This window comes from Strix uralensis, chromosome 8 (assembly GCF_047716275.1).
Source record: "Strix uralensis isolate ZFMK-TIS-50842 chromosome 8, bStrUra1, whole genome shotgun sequence".
NCBI classification, from domain to species: Eukaryota; Metazoa; Chordata; class Aves; order Strigiformes; family Strigidae; genus Strix; species Strix uralensis.
In genome coordinates, this window is record NC_133979.1 from 2,887,304 (window position 1) to 2,904,014 (window position 16,711).

At 41.8% G+C, this 16,711-nt stretch overlaps 1 protein-coding gene across 1 annotated transcript in view; it reads right to left on the reverse strand.

The window, feature by feature from the left end:
- Positions 1–3,804: 3,804 nt before the first annotated feature.
- Positions 3,805–16,711, reverse strand: part of ROR1 (receptor tyrosine kinase like orphan receptor 1) — a 172,309-nt gene continuing 159,402 nt past the window's right edge. The window contains exons 7-9 of the mRNA XM_074875838.1: positions 15,219–15,464; positions 10,714–10,925; positions 3,805–6,818 (exon numbers count right to left, since the gene is read on the reverse strand). Coding sequence (XP_074731939.1) covers positions 5,394–6,818; positions 10,714–10,925; positions 15,219–15,464 — 1,883 coding nt within the window. The 3' untranslated portion in view covers positions 3,805–5,393. The remainder of the gene's footprint in view (positions 6,819–10,713; positions 10,926–15,218; positions 15,465–16,711) is intronic.

Sequence of the window (16,711 nt, forward strand, 5' to 3'; positions counted from 1 at the left end):
CTCCAAAAGACGTTTGCTCTCAGTTAACTTAACCCAGGCAGAAGCCCAGTTGCCTTGTTTTTCCACTGAGGTTCTCCAGCAGAACCAGAGGTGGTGAAATTCATGGTTGCTCATTCCATTCCCTGACCACAGAATGATGATGAATTCATATTCCAAAGAAATACTGATTCAAATATTGTAGCATACAGTAAAGATGCTGGTTTGTTTTGTGGTTTTGTTTTTTTTTTCAAACAAAAAATTGACCTTTTTTTCGTTTGTTGTAGTACTGTGGAACAAAAGTCAGTTTTTTGTACAAAATTGTTCTTTTGAACAAATGTGTTAAGTCTCTTTTTGCTGGCTTGGGAACCTGCATTATAAGACGCTCTGTGCATGCATCAGAACCGTTTGTGAACTTGTGCTGCAAGATCAAATTTCTCACAGGTACAGACTGAAGGTTCAGGCTTTCATCAGGGTCATTAAAACTCCTGAGGACTCTCCAGAAGGTAGAAAGCCCGATTCAGACACCACTAAAATCAGTGCAAAGACTCCTGTGGATTTCAGTGTTTTATGCCAAGCCATAAGGAGCAATGAGAATTTTTTTCACAAAACTGGCCTTCCTATGAGATAACCATCTTTGCTATATGTAGACAGCCCTCTCTCCCTACCTGCAGCTTTATGGTGTTCATGAATTTCTGATTAATATACATCATTTATAACTAGTTATTGTATCCTATGCGTGCATGGGGAGGGTGGATGATAAAGTCATAGTTACTTTAATGTACTTAACACCTACTGTGACGTGGTGTGCTTAGCCCACACACCTCTTCCCACCAGCACTACCCAGTGCCTCTGAAAAACCACCCTGGCTGCTCAGCTCCTCCTTTTAGCCTGGGCTGCGCCTGGTCTACCTTGACCAAGCTAGGCCTAAGGGTATGAAACAGAAGAAAAGAGGTGCCCTTTGGTCAAATGACTCCACTCTGTGAGGAGGCAAAGACAAGGCTCAGACATACTGAAAAAAGTGAATCCTGCCAACAAGCCAAATACCTTTTGCTAAATGCAGTAATGAGAGCCAATAGATGTTGAAGGTACTCATTCCACAGGATTGGGTCCAGAGGGAACCGCATGTGTTTGTACTTGAGAGAGCTTTTGTATCGCCTGCCTTACCGTCAGGAGTGTTTTGAGTTAGGTGGACATTTTAAAGTTCCTGGTCAATGTAGGTTACAGAATAGTATTGGAACAAGCAGCAAATGTAAGAGAGTATTTCCAAGCCTGCAACCTTCTTGGATATCCTTATTCATGTAAAGCAAATAATAGATTCCTTTTTGACAATTTCTCATGCTCTGGATAAACACACGCTGGCATTTTTGAGTTTTTCAGCCCAAATTTCTCTGCTTTACCTTCTGCTTTCAATCCAGAGAAACCCACTATAATCACCCCTCTGTGGGAACAAAGGATACAAATCTCCATTTCAGACTCTGCATTTTGGTCTTTAAATCAGCAAATATTTATTCTCTTTTGCTGAAATATAAGCTAACCTGGAGGAAATGAGATTCTCCAGATTGAAAGCTTACTAAATGGTGTTTATTCAGAGTTTTATTTCCAAACCTCTAGAGCTTCTCAATCCGTTACTGCATTTCCAACAGCCTTGGCTGTCCTATCTCTTTGAAGGAAGAAGGGATGATGACTCTCGCATGTAGCATTAGGAATCAGGAAAATTCCCTCTTCCTTCGTTCGCCACAAAAATAGCTTTCATCTGGATGTCTGCATTCCCACCTGAGGAGTAATTCCTTAATTTCTGGCAACATTTATTTTCCACATTATCTAATTGGTTTTTAGAAGATTTTTTCCCTCTAATCTCTCCCTGCTGAATTCCTGCCTCTCTGCGTTAGCATTTGTTCCCTAGGCATCGGTTGTGAGCCAGACTGTGATTTCAGGCTCACAGTTCACAAACCTCTCCCGCTGAGAGAGGGAGGGAAGGGCAGGAAGAGGTCCTTGAAAGAGTTTTCAGGTGTATTGTTCAGTGCTGGCTTACATCTGTGGGTCTAAAAATATTTTAACCTTAAGAACCCAGCTTATTTTGAAATAAAAGGAAAACCCCTAAATTCAGCTGTGAGTGGGCTTGCACTGTAGCTCCTGTTTTTTTAACATAAAACCACAAAGTGTGTGAGGGACTATTTTATGACTCCCATTGCTGCTCCACTAAGTGTTAGGTTACTGCTTTGCTATCAGGGTGATTAAAGCTAAGTATGCAAATTCACAGCTAAGCTTACCTGTGTAAGGCGGCAGTCCCAGGGGGGCTCAGAGCATAGAGCACCGGCGTGAGGGTGGCTTCACTTGAGCGCAGCTCAGGCTTGTCTTTACAGAATTGAACGGAATGACACCATTACGCCTAGCACGGTCAGATTTGACATGATAGGATGTATATCCCTTGTCATCCCAACTGGCAGAGACCAGATGTCTCGTGCGTTGGTTCCAGGGCTGTTTTTTCCAGCCTGTGTAGAGGAACAGAGAGCCTCCTGAAGATACTTCCATTTTCTTCACACAGTCACTCAGGGAAGGCTGTTGCCAGTGATGAGCAAATACTTTGATATCATTGATCATGATATCTCAATATCTTTTTCAGCCATGTTTTTGCACAAATGTCTGTGTGTCAACTACAGTGCAAAGATTCATATTTCTTCATTGACTTAATTTATAGCACGTTGTTTACCAAAGATTTTGCAATAACAGCATAATCTAAGGACCACAGACTTCTTTGGCTGCATATAGTTCCTTCTGTTTCTGAAACCAGATACTTATGAAGTGGCAGACTGTCTTTAAACTGGCACTGTTGACATTTCAAGCCCTTAATGGTACAAGCTAAGAAATCCCCTAGGAAAAATGGGTGGAAAAAAAGGCTTCTTCCTTCTCAGTGCGTTTGATGCTTAAGTTTGCACTGATGCAACTGCTCGAAGAAGTACGCAGGAGTAGATGAGAGAAAAGGTGGATCAAGAACAACAATTCAGTTACTGTCTGTTGAACAAGATGCCAAGTGAGCGCTGCAAAGCTGTGTGTGTACAGCAGTGAGAAAGAGCAATTCCTCAGCCTCTGGCTACGTTAATAGCTACAGCTCCGAGAAAACCGTCTCATCCATTCCTGTAAAACACCTCTGTTCAAAAGTAATTTTTTAGCATTTGAGTCTGATAACCTGACACAGATATAGAAGTTAATAGGATGTAATTATTGTCTGAATCTTCAGTCAAAACTAAACTTTAACAGACACGTAACATATTTTCATTACTGATCCAGATGTAAATTCAATCCACAGGGAAGCTAACATTTCAGGTTCATAAAGTATCTCAGAAGTCAGAAAAGTCCTTACTATATAATTACTGACTGTTCTTAATCCGCAAGTACAGTTTCAGGCCTGTGCAACGGAGAGGGAGCGTGGCAGCTCCGGGTGCTGCAGCAATACAATGTACCACAAAAGCTCACACAGTGCAGCAGGACAAAAAACGTAAGTGAAGGGCTGAAAGGGCGATGCTGGCCCTTGGTATGGAGCCCAATGGCACCGGTGAGATCGCAGCAAAGACTGCAGCGTTCTCACCGGGTAGTTATGCCATCCCGCTTCTTTTGTGTGCTCTGCAAATATTTGCACAGTCAAATATTCATTTAAGCCTCTCTATGTTACCCCTAAGTAATCTGTCTGCAAATGTTATTTGCAAAATTCTCATGTCCCATTCAAGCAAACATTTCAGCAGACTCCCTACCTGAGCTGGGTGAGCTCTCTGTTAAATACGAAACATTTCGAGTATCTTACACCAAGAGGGAGGAAATACCGGCATGTTTATGTTAAAACAATGTTTTAATAAACAGCAGCATAAAATAATCAGTGTTTAATATCATCTCTGGCATGTGAAATACAAAAATGCACATATCTTAATTATAAAATAGCCTTTGTTATTACATTTTCATGCTTGCCTAATTGAAATGCCCATAATTCATAAATCAATCATCAAGTAATACAGTGATTAAACGCATGCAGTGAAAACAAAGAAAAATATTTGTATAAGGTAGTGGCTGAATATCACCATAATATATTTCAAGAACATCTACATCAGGTTAAAAATAACAAGAAACAGACCAAGATATAAAATGCAGAGATGTATTTTCACTTCTGCTGTACAAAACATTATCACACTTTTGTGCAAAAAGATAAAAATAAAGTCATATTATACAACATTGTCAACTGAGCAAAAGATTGTTTTTGTTCCGTGTACAATAAAAATACTATTCAGTACAAAAGAGTCTGAAAAACTGTAATGTACACAGCACTTTTGTAACTCATTAAAGTGGTTTCAAATGAATAATCTAGATTGCTTATACCTGAATGAATTTTTCGTAATTATACAAATGTCATATTTCTAAGTTGAAAGTTAACACTAATTCACATTCTTAGAATTGACAGACAAAATTGCTATCAATGGATTTGCTGCCTAATGGAATGTGAGCTTCCCTTTTTTCAGGGTTACTGGAGTCATAGTCACTGAAATTACACATTGATCTGAAACAATAAATATTCCTGGGAAAACTGATTGTCATATATAAAATTGTGGTTTGGAGCCTTTCCATTAAACAGTTGCATAGCAACAAAAGGATATAAAATTTCTGCTTTAACTACTAGATTATGAAATGTTATCTTTGAATACGCTGATTCAGGTTCTGAAATTAAAACACTTTAATTTCATTTCCTTTAAGGCAATTTCTTAGAACTCCAGCCATCTTTAGCAGCCAATAGCAGCTGATGTTTGTAGACTGCAAGTTGATAACTCAAGCTGTTGTGCTGTCATATAAATGACTTTTTTTGGTCTGAATCTGATCTCAGACTCCCAACTTAACAAAAGACCAGAATCTTACCTGAAGTAATTTATTCAGCTCTCAGATCACATATTTGAAACATAATCCTTGACTGCAAAATTTACAAATATTTTAACTAGCTATTGGAACTGAAATTGCACACCCAGTAGATCTCCGAATATTTGCATCTCCTAAAAAAGAGACAAATATTAAAATATGTTTTCAGTATAAAAAAGTTTCTGTGATTTAAACCACATCAGAGGTTTAAAAAGTTGTGAAAAAGCGTATGATAAAATGTTTCTATTTGAAAAAAACCCCAAACCCTTCCCCTTTTTGAATTGTCGGTGGCACTTAAAGAAACAATGCGTCCATTGACAAAGCTAAGTATTCATACCACAATGATCTTTGTCTGGTTGAGTCTGCCCATCCTGTCAAGCAGTTAAACTTCACAGAAGATACTTGCTGCAATGTCTGTTAAACAACCAGAAGAATCTTTAATAAAATATTTGAATATAAATCTTTTCTACGACTTTCTAGTTTGTATTGTAAATAGTTATATTTACAAAGGCCTCGCTTATTTACAATTCAGCTGAAATCATAGATTCATTAGGTCCATGGACGCTGGAGTCTCCTAATAGGGAAGATTGCTTTGAGTCAATTTTGTACGGTTTTTGAGTTTTATTTCCGAAAACTGTCATACCAATTCCTCCCGGATGACTTGGAATTGACATATGAGATAGCAAAGGAATATTTGCTTCCTGGTTGGATCCCGAAGACGGCAAACTAGTGACGTGACCTGTGCTAGTGGATCCACTGGCGCTGCTCGGAGAACGACTCTTTGGAGGAGGACAGTGCTGGATGACCCTGGGCGGACCCTGCGGTTGGTAGTGGGCAGCTGGGAAAGCAGCATATCCTGGTGGAATCGGGTACCCATTGATCGGGATATAGCGCTGGTTTTGAGGTATCGGTGGGCCGATGAACCCGGCAATTTGGCCTTGTGGTATACCTTGTGCTGGAAACATGTAGTTAGGGTACCTAGGATTACTGAGATTACTAACTGGACTCGCGCTGAGGGAAGTTGTTTGAGTGGTGGCGTTCCCACCGGAGGGGGTAGTAGAACTAGTGTGACTTGAAAGACCCTCCCACGAGCGCAGCCTGGCATGGATTTCTTTAAATCGTGGCCTCCGGGATGGCAGATCATGCCAGCACTCTGTCATCAGGCTATACATTCTGGGAGGACAGTCTTCAGAGCATGGCAGCAGTTGTCTTTTCCTGATCATCTCTATAACTTCTTGATTACTAAATCCATAATATGGTTGAAGTCCAAAGCTGAATATTTCCCATAAAACAACTCCAAATGACCAAATATCTGAATCAGAAGAGAACTTGCCATACATAATCGCCTCCGGTGGCATCCAGCGAATTGGCAAGAGAGACTTGTTTTGAACTCTGTAATAATCTGCCGAGTAGATCTCTCTCGAGAGTCCAAGGTCTGAAATTTTCACATGAAGCTGTTCTCCAATTAAAATGTTACGAGCGGCGAGATCTTTATGGACAAAAAAATGACTCGATAAGTACTCCATCCCTGCTGCAATCTGGACTGCAATGTGCAGGAAATCCCCATGGTCCAGGCTGGATTTCACAGTCCCATCCTCATCGCTGCTGCACCCAACATCCGAGTGCGGCGATCGCATGATGAGAAACTCGTGGAGGTCTCCTTGGTTCATGTACTCGAAAAGCATGCAGACGGGTTGCTCCTGGGTTACCACACCTAAGAGGCAAACGATGTTAGGGTGATGGAGCTCGGCCATGAGAGATGCTTCTTGCTGGAACTCTGCCCACTGTTGGGGGTTGTTAAAGTCTTTTAGTGTCTTGATAGCAACGAGCTGAGCATGATCCATGCCTGGAAGGTAGAGATGTCCCTTGTAGATCTTGCCGAAAGCACATTCGCCCAGTTCTTCCATAAAACGAACAGCGGACAGAGGCAACTCTTTAGCCTTACTCTGTGAAGCAACAGCAAAAACATGTCAGAAAAACAGGACTGAAAACATATTTTTAAGGAAAAGATCTTTTTGCACAGGATGTCTGAAAGCCAAGCAGACTGACACAGGAACTTCCTGAGCCATGTACCCCTTTGGCAACCATCCTGCTCAGCCCTGTGAGACGCAGGCACTGGTGTGTCGGCATCAGCCCCGGGCCAGATACAGCTTGAGGGACACCAGCATCCCAGAGTAGGCAAAGCTCAGGGCTGAGTGTTGCCTAATCGTAGTGCACCCTGCTCCAAAACTAAATATAGAATTACTTTTTATCCTCTACACAAGATCAGATAGAAGTAGTAAGTATTAGATCTAAATATATGCAGGAACCATCAGCATTTCAGCAAAGGCATTTATATACTTGTGCTTCAGCATTTATATACTTAAAATTGAATCTGACTAATTTCAGGAATTGAGGTAATTCACATACTTTAAGTAAGTACATGCTGAAGCGTTTTCTGGGCCAGGGCCTAAAGTTTTAGCAGAAAACATTTTTTTAAAAACTATGTCCTTATAGCCAATTCTTCCTTGACTTTGCTATTAACCCTTCAATGTACAGTAGAGACTATTTCTGCTCACACTTGACTGAATGTTCAATCCTGGAATACATGAGACAGAGTCAGCTGGAAAAATGAGATAGTGGTCAAAGAAGAAAGGCAAACTTTTAGAAAACTCAGTTGTTATTCTGGGTGCATATATTCACTCTTAGGCCATAAAGAAGTTGTATTATTTTCAGACATTAATTTCCACATATACTTGTAACACCTACACCAAAACGCACTCATTTAGGGTCCTCAGTATAGCCGTAGGTAGTAATTTAAGGCTAACGAGTTTGGGATCTGTGTTTTGCACATTAGTGTAAACATTAGCATTTGCATTCCTGAAATAATGTAATGGCAGCTTTACAGTGGCAATATAGGAAAAAAACTGACATTAAAAAAAAAAAATCATTAAAAAATGACATTTTAGAATAAATTATTCTAATCATATTGACCACTTACAACTTCTAGACAAATACTTCATTAATAATAATAGTAATAGTAATAATAGTAAAATTAATAATAATAATAACAATAATAATAATAATAATAATAATAATACAGCCATTTAAGCAGGCAGCCAGTAGACTGTACGGTGATGGCAGGAAATTAGCTATATTGTTGAGGAACAGATGGTTTATATTATACAAATCCTTTAGGCTAAAACTTGTTTAGGTCTGGCATATTGTAAATTATATTTTAGTAATGAAAGTGAAATGACCTCTGTCTGACCTGAGGCTGGGTTCGTCTGTTTGAACCAACATAGTGGAAAACTATGAAAGAAAATGAAGTCATAAAGTTTTGGCAGGAAGGGCTCATTTCAAGTTAAGCGGTTATAAATCTGCTTAGTTTTTGTTTGACAAGTATTTGTCATACATCGGTGTACAAAATGTAAAGAAGTGTAAAATACATATGAGGCAGCACGCCAAAGTAAACCGAGTACAAAGGGAGAGCAGTAAGAGAGAAGCCACCGCCTCTATCTCTTTATCAGCTCCTTCCATTAGATGAACTACAAGACGAGCTTAGTTTATTATACTTTTTGAAGGCAATTAAAATCCCTTAAAACTGAAACAGGCTTTTGGATGAAATGCTAATATTTCCATACGTATGAGCAAACACACACCTACCTGAGCTGGAGCTTGACGCCTAAGCATGTTTTTACCCAACATTAATACTGGATACAGTATTTGACATTAATACTGGATACAGTATTTGAAAATAGGATTCTACTTCCTCTCTTTTAAAATTTTGTTTGAAAGGCTATCAAAACATTTGAGACAGGGAGAGCTGGATTTCCCAGTGGGAAAATATGGAATTAGCGTAAATAAGACGGAAAGTTTTTTGCAGCATATGACTTTGAACATAAAGAGAAACCAGTGAAGTCTATATTTGCAAACATTTCTGGTCAAGTTGCTTTCCTGTGCTGTGTGCATAAGGCATCAGTGCGTCAGCAGTCAACGTGGAAATTGTGACCTCATTAAAATGATTCTGACATTCCCATTATCTTCAGTTTAGCCCAGACTGCACCCCAAGTATCTAGTAGAATGGCGACCAAGAAGCAAATCCAAATTTAACAGAATATTCCATGGAGGTTGGATGCAAGATGTAGTTTTGACACCTGATTAAACGGTTTCTGTGCTATTACCAACATTTTGATATACAGCTACTCTAAGCTGTATATAGAAGCTGAAATTAAGAACTTTAAAGGAAAATGAAGATAAATTCACTGAGTGTGAGGAACTGAAGAGTTAAAATATAACAATAGACCAAATTCTGCCTGACCAGCCCACACAACAGTCCTGCTGACATCACATCAGCACCCGGTGCACCAGCACTATTTACAACAGGAATCCTGATGTTAGCATTACGCTGTGTAAAAAACATCCCTGTATGCAGTTTGGATTACTAAAGGGCATAAGCAGCACTGCCTTTTCCAGCACAGTGGGTTTACTTTTATCACTCACTTAAAAAGACTCTCCTATTCTTTCTGTGAGCTGGTGTCAAGCTGGAATTTTTCTCTGCAAAAACTTTCCGTGTCCATCCCTGCCGTAGAGTCTGCGGCTCTACAGACACACGGGGCAGCACCCCTGAAAGAGCAACTCCTGCCTGGGTGACACAGCTCCATCCACCCCTGCCCCTTGTACTTAAGTCATTTTCCCTAGGCTACCACAATTAACTCTTTATAACTTAATTCTATAAACTTGACATTTAAGAGCAAGCAAGAGCGGTATGCCATAGCTGCTTTATTGAACTGAAAAACAAAACTAGTCCAAAATTTATTCAGAGATGGAGAACACAGCTCCTGAAGTACAAGTGTAACCTTTCCTGATGCTGAGTGATTAGCTCTGCTGAAAGCAGAGCAATATTGGAAGGTTAGAGTTCACATTGCTGAAACTCAATAAAATCAGAATTTGGATTCATTCTGCTATGTCATTTTCTAATAAAAATAACAGCTTACCCAAAGGCATGCCTGACTGTTTCGATACCACAGTTTCTATTCTAATTACTTGTAGATACCGATTTTTACTCTGAAATGCTACTCTGAAGCAAACTCCATCGAGTTGTTGAAGTGAATTGGCACGGTGTGAAAAACGAGGCAAATCCTCCTCCCAGGGCATTATTCTGCCTGCAGGTGGCAGAAGGCAGTTACCGCCCTGAGATGGGTCATCCCTACAGGTTTACAGATCGGCTGCCCTGTCAATAAACAAGGAGCTCAAGGTTAATCACGCTTAAATCTTAAATGATTTTTTTAAAAACACCTCACGAACCCAGGACTACAGTGAAGCAAAACAACACCAGCAACAAGAGCCGCTATCCGTCAGCTGCGCTGGCCAGAACTGCAGGCAGATTTCTGAGGGTCTGTTTTGGTAATTTCTCTTTTAACTGAGAGAACGGGTAAGCCTGCAAAAACACAGAACAAATCTTTCCAAAGTGATTTCAGCTGAGTGAAAGATGACATATGACTACGGCAGACCCATGGAAAAACTCTCTTGAGAAAATGCTGAATCACATCTTTATCTGCACTACTTTCTAACTGAAATGAGGCAATTAAGAGATGCTTCAGTAATGGGTTGCTTGTTTCATTACAAAAAAACTCCAGCTCCTATTTCTCCAGGTACATGGACACATAGGAATTACCCCCACAGGTCCAAGCGCACTTGCTATGCTGCTGCTGAGAAAAGCCCTTACAAAAATTACAGCTCAAGGCACCAGCAGAAACTGCAAGTTGGAAATCAGCCCAGTACTTCAGTGCTGAGTTGATCCAAGCATTTCACTCCCTGCCTTTACAGACAGCAAATGTCAAAGCAGAAATGAGGGATTACCTTTGGTTTATAGGCATTGAGCATCGACATCTCCACATTTTGTCCTCTTACGTGTTTAGGCTGTCTCTGAACAGGAGGGGAAGACGACTTCTGATTGTTGCGACAGATGCAGATGAAGAAGAAGAGTAAGGCTATGGCCAGGGGAATAGTAACACTTGGCACCAGGATATACAGGATTTCCATTTTATTCTTTTCCTTGGAATCCTTATAATCTGGTTCAGAAAAAAAAAAAAAAACCAACACAAAAACAATTAATCAAGTACCCCATAGAGTCAAATACATCCCTGGCTCAACTAGAAGTGTTAAGAAGAATAAAACAGCCAGGTAATACTACTGCAATCCGCCTTGAATGCTGTTTTATTTCCTTAATTTTAACAGAGCAATTAATTTTGTTGAGTAACATTTCTGTAAGAACACAGAATGGCCAGGAACTATTTCCCTGCAGCATGTCAGCTCAAACATACTTATGGTCATGAAATAGCTGAATACTGTGAGGTGGCTATTGCTTGGGGTGAAATGAAGTAATAGTCTAATACAGGTCCACAGAAAAGTTAATTTCTAAAATAGCTTATGGAAGAAAGGCTCTGGTGGGATTATGGACTCCTTATTTTAATATGTATACTAGGTTTTGGTGTCATAGTTTCCTTAATCCAACAAAAATGTGGGGAGCCATTAAAAGGATAGTTTTATCCCCCTATTTATTTCCAATCTTTTGTTCTCAACAGCTAGCACTGGCCAAAGCATTTGTGTGGCCACCCAGGACACTGGAACAAACAACATGTGCCACTGAAAACTTAGTTTCTAGTTAGTTTTAGGTGCAGGAGCAGGACAATTAGGGACTCTAGAACAGAAGAAATGCAGAACACCTGGGAAATGGGTGGAAATGCATGGAAATGGCAAGAAATAGAGAGAACAGTCCTGGTTTTTATCCAGCAAGTCAGGAAAGTGGTTCGAAAAGTCTGAATGCAGACAAAAGCTGAGGCATAATCTTAAAAAAAAATCTTACCTACTGAGAACTTGGTCTTAATAGGATTAACGGGCTAATGGGAAAACCCACCCCTCTACTAACTATATACCAGTAGTGTGTCATCTGAGCAGGGTGACAAATGCTGGTGCAAAGGACACAGCAATGATAGTTGAAAGGAAAGCCAGAGCACGGATAAAAAAGAAGGATCCAGCAAAGGTTGGGAAGCCAGTTTATTTAACATAGTGTGAATGCTAGCTGCAATATTTGTTCCTTCTGCAGACAGCTCTCTTCACAGCTAGAGAGCGAGTGATTAATTTTAGAAACATGAACCCCTCTTCTACCACTGCCCAGCAAGGCATTGCCGGGACATCGGACACTCACCCCCCCTTCAGCTGGCTCTGCTTTTCCAGGGCACATTTCTGAGAGGAAAGGTGCAGTGGGAGAGGGAGAGAGGCTTCGGGAAGGGGCTCACGTCCTCCCGTTCATGCAGCACCTGCTTGCGTTGACAAGGACATACCTTCCAGCCAGACTGCTCTGAGCACAGGGACACTGGAGCCTGTGTTGCTCTGGTATTTCCCAGGAGCATTCATAAAGTTTAGGGTGTAATTATGCACAGATTAACACACTAACTCTTAGGGCACCCCGGGAACTTTGAGGATCACCTTGAGCTGCAGGACCGGTGGCCATAGCCTGTTTCTGAGGGAGATGGTGAATGTCTGTGGCAGCATCAGGCTTAGTGGATTCTGGCAGAATGGGGAATGTTTTATTATTCCTACAGGGTCATTTCAGTTTGTTTGTCTGTGTTTTCCAGGCTGGATTTGTAGAAGTGCTTAGCGGCCCACACAGATATCTTTTATGCGCTTAATTAAACATCAACTTGATCTGAAGCTTGGGTTTGACTCAAATTGTGACAGAGGCAAAGTTCAAATGGTTCTGGATGTCACTTTGCATAACCCCTCTCCTCTTACAGGCTCACGCTGTCCTTCTGCTCCCCCCATGCTCCTTTCTGATCATTCTTTTTAGATTAAGTTGTGCCATCTGGTTTTTAATTGAGAGGAGAGGTAGTCCAAATGTTTCTACGGCCTTTGGGAAACAAGAGAGGACTAAAGCACCGTCCCCATTAGAGTCTCCCTGTGCCCAGCAGAAGGGTGGTGTGTGCTCTCACTCCGTCTTCAGTGAACGTCCAAGCTCTACAGCATGGACCCACTGTAGATTTCCTTCATGAGCTGCTGCTCTCTAGCATGGACACACGATCACTGCCTTTCCCCTCTCCTTCGTAACCTTCTTACGTTTGTTCTTTGCTAAGCCTCATGCTCAAATTACTCCATGTTTCACATCTTCCTATATTCAGGTTGACAAACTTTTATGAAATGAATCTATTGCAGCTTGTGAGACAACTGAAAGATACAGTTGAAGAAAGAAAAAGAAAGCGTCAGCCCAAGACAGACAGAGACCTGGGCACTAGTTCATCACCTGAGCTATTCCAGTCAAAGGGAACTATTATTCTTATTAAGTAGCAGCCCCTGCCGTGAAGCCTCATTAGGTTAATAGGTTTCTTGGGAGCCACCCTAATTAAATCCATTTCCCATCTAGGCATGTCCTGGTGAGGCAGAATGCACAATACTTATTAAAATGTGCCTGAAATGGCTCTTTCAGCCAGTGCAAAACCAGCAGAATGCAAGTCCCACATGGTATTTTTGTTTTAATATGCAGATTAGCATTTAACAATTAAATTACTACTCACCTGATATAGCTCTATTTGTCTGGACTTAGAATAATAATGCCATATAACCCAGCTGTACAGCAAGGACCATTTAAGGCAGCGGTGAGAAGTGATTAAAATCCTTGTCAGGAATTCTTCAAGCCAGCCACCCTATCTCATTTATTAACTAGTAAAATGTTCAAATCAGACTTTTGCAACACGTCCAAAAGCGTCCTGCTTTCAGCTATTTCAGATCAAAAGACTGAGCCAGCCCGGGGATCTCAGAGCCCATCTAGAGGGGGCCTGGCAAGGAATCCCCCCATCAACTCTTAATTACCCAATTATTCAGAAGTTGGGGAAAACACAAAATGCACATGGCGGAAAGGTCGTACAGCAACAGCGCAGTGGAGTATAGAAAGCTCAAGAGCATCGCTGGCGGTGGAGACACAGAGACCCCTAAGCCCCTGGGGCTGAGCCACGTCTCCTCACCCAGACCAGCCCCGGCCTCTGCGCCTGCAGCCGGGCAGCTCCTGGGGCAGAGAGCCAAGAGCTGACCATATGCTAAGGGGAGTCCTGTGGGCTGCTACTTAGATCCAGATTTTTGTATTGAAGGGCTGAAAAAGATCTTCGGAACAGTTTATATAGATTGAACTATTCTTGTGTAGTCAGTCTACCACTGTGCCTAATTAGCAAGAAAAATAACCAAAGTTAAATGCACTGAAATAATAGCAAAAGAGATACAGAACTCCACAAAGCGTATATGAATGTTAGAGAGGGTTTGAGATGCACATGATATAGCCCAGACTGTCTGCCTTTCCCCTGATCTACTCTTTCAGTAAGAACATAATTTAGACCCCATTTTGGCATCGAATCCCATCTTTCCATTAATTGAAAAAGACTTTGGAGCAGGCTCAGAACATGTCTCACTGCAGGAATGTTCATAACCATAACCAGAAATAATTTAATTTGGTTCTGGCTATTGAACAGTAATATCTCCTTTCCAAGGGGAAAGGTAATGTTACTCTGACAACTTGTAGGCAACATAAAATTTTGTGTGAAACTGTACCGTGAATTTCCAGAACATTTCTGGGTGCATTTCTGGCACGTCCATGCGCATAGCTGTATTTTTTTTCTTGGCACGCTATCAATTTTTTTCTAAATGCAGATAAAACAATTAGGAACCATTTGTTCAGGTCTTCCATCCACTTCCCCCAGGTCTCAGAAAAGCAGAATAAAATGAGAGCTGAATTTCCATTTTTCTTCATTTTGCAAAACCAAAATGCAGCCAGGGCAGTTCTGGAAACACAAACTTAAAATGCTAAGAGGATCTGGCAAGATCATTTCTAATTTTTGAACAAGGCCTGAGCTCTGTTAAGCGAGGTTTGCATTTATTAAAATGGCTCTTAATAAACCAAGCTAAATGGAGAACATTTTATAACCACTTTGTGGATCAGCCTCAACAGTGCAACTTCTGTGATCTGATTTCATTTGGACTAAGGAGTTGTACTGATCGCAATGGCAACCCGGGACACTGGGCTGGCAACGTGGTGCTGCTTCATCACTTTCTGGTGAGTGCTCAGCTATTCCCTAGTAAAATATTTTCACTTTGCCAGATGCATGGGCAGTAAGGGCTCGAAGGTCTCCTTGGGGTGGGGATGCTGTGGCTTTGGCTACAAACAGTGTAGTTAGCCTTTGCTACAGCTCTCTTCTCAGGAATTCAAAAAAGACACTTTGTGCACAGCTCCCTCGAGCTCTTCTGCAGGGCGGCTGTATGGACGTGACAAAACGGTTCCCCTTTTTGTTCCAAAATGAAACATAAAAAAGGTCAGTAATTACCACATGCCGGGACATCACAAAGCTCTGACTTAAAGTTCTCATCTAGGGTGAAGCACCACGGGGCATCCTTCTGGTTCCCTGGGTTGCGGCAGTAGGAGTGGCCCCCGTTGAGCTCGGGGTACCTGATGGCAGTGAAGGTGTGGGTGTGGGGGTACTGCGAGTTCCATGGCTGGCACTGCCGCCCCGACCGGGTCACGCTCACCGTCCCCCGGTAATCTACTCCTGTGCTGTTGTAGCACTTGTGATCTGAAAAAAAAAAAAAAACAATTTAAAAATCCAAAGTAATCATTGGCGGCAGCAAGGCAGATGGCCGCAACACCCGGGGGTGGCGAGCTGCCGGCATCCCCCAGCCCCAGCGTGCTGCTGCTGGCCCGGGGCCGGGAAACCCGGTTTGGGAGCACGGGCTCCCAATTTGCTGCGGCTGTAACGCAGGGCCTGCTTTGCATTCACATTCCTGGGAGGATTTAAAGCTTATGCTTCTGTAATGAAAACAGCTTATGCCAAGCGTTTTTAATATAAGATACACAAAAGAAGTAAAAACTACAGTGGGAACCTGAATTGCAGCCATTATTTTCATATGAAGGTGGAGAATTTGTGGGAGCCACGTTTTATATTTGCCTATTCAGATGTACAAGGGTTGTGAACAGGCTGCAGCCCAGCCTGATGAAAGAGCGAGCTCAGCCAATGACTAAAATGAGGCTGTATGAGGCAGGGACAGCCATGGACCTGGCCCCTACAAATGTTCCTCCTGACAAGCACCCCCATACTGCACCCACAGCCTTGCCAGAGCATACTGGGGTGCTGTGGGAGGACAGGAAGGCTGAAGCTACTGATGTTCCTCAGTATTCAAATGCTTACACTGTCATTGTTTCTTGATATTCATTAGAAAGGACCTGAAATCAATAAACAGCACGTAGCGTGAGTCCACAGGCAGCTAAAGAAAAAACTGAAAAAGTATTTCTGAATTTCTACCCACTCCAGACTAGTGAGGAGAACAAATCCTATGAGGAGTGATTGAAGGAGCTGGGACTGTTTAGTTTGAGGAAGAGAAGGCTGAGGAGAGACCTCATCGCTCTCTACAACTACCTGAAAGGACATTGTAGAGAGGTTGGTGCTGGTCTCTTCTCACAGGTCATTAGTGATAGAACAAGAGGGAATGGCTTTAAACTCCAACAGGGGAGCTTCACACTGGACATTAGGAAAAAAATTTTTCACAGAAAGAGTGGTCAGACAGTGGAATAGGCTGCCCAGGGAGGGGGTGGAGTCACCATCCCTGGGTGTGTTTAAAGGTCGTTTGGATGAGCTGTTGGGGGATGAGGTGTAGGGGAGAACTTTGTAGAGTAGGGCTGAGGGTTGGACTCGATGATCCCAAGGGTCTTTTCCAACCTGAATGATTCTGTGATTCTCAGAGAAGTGTGAGAGCAGGGTAATTCAAGAGCACGGCATCTGCAAGCTTTCAAAGCCCAGCACTAGCCCCAACTCTGACGCACAAG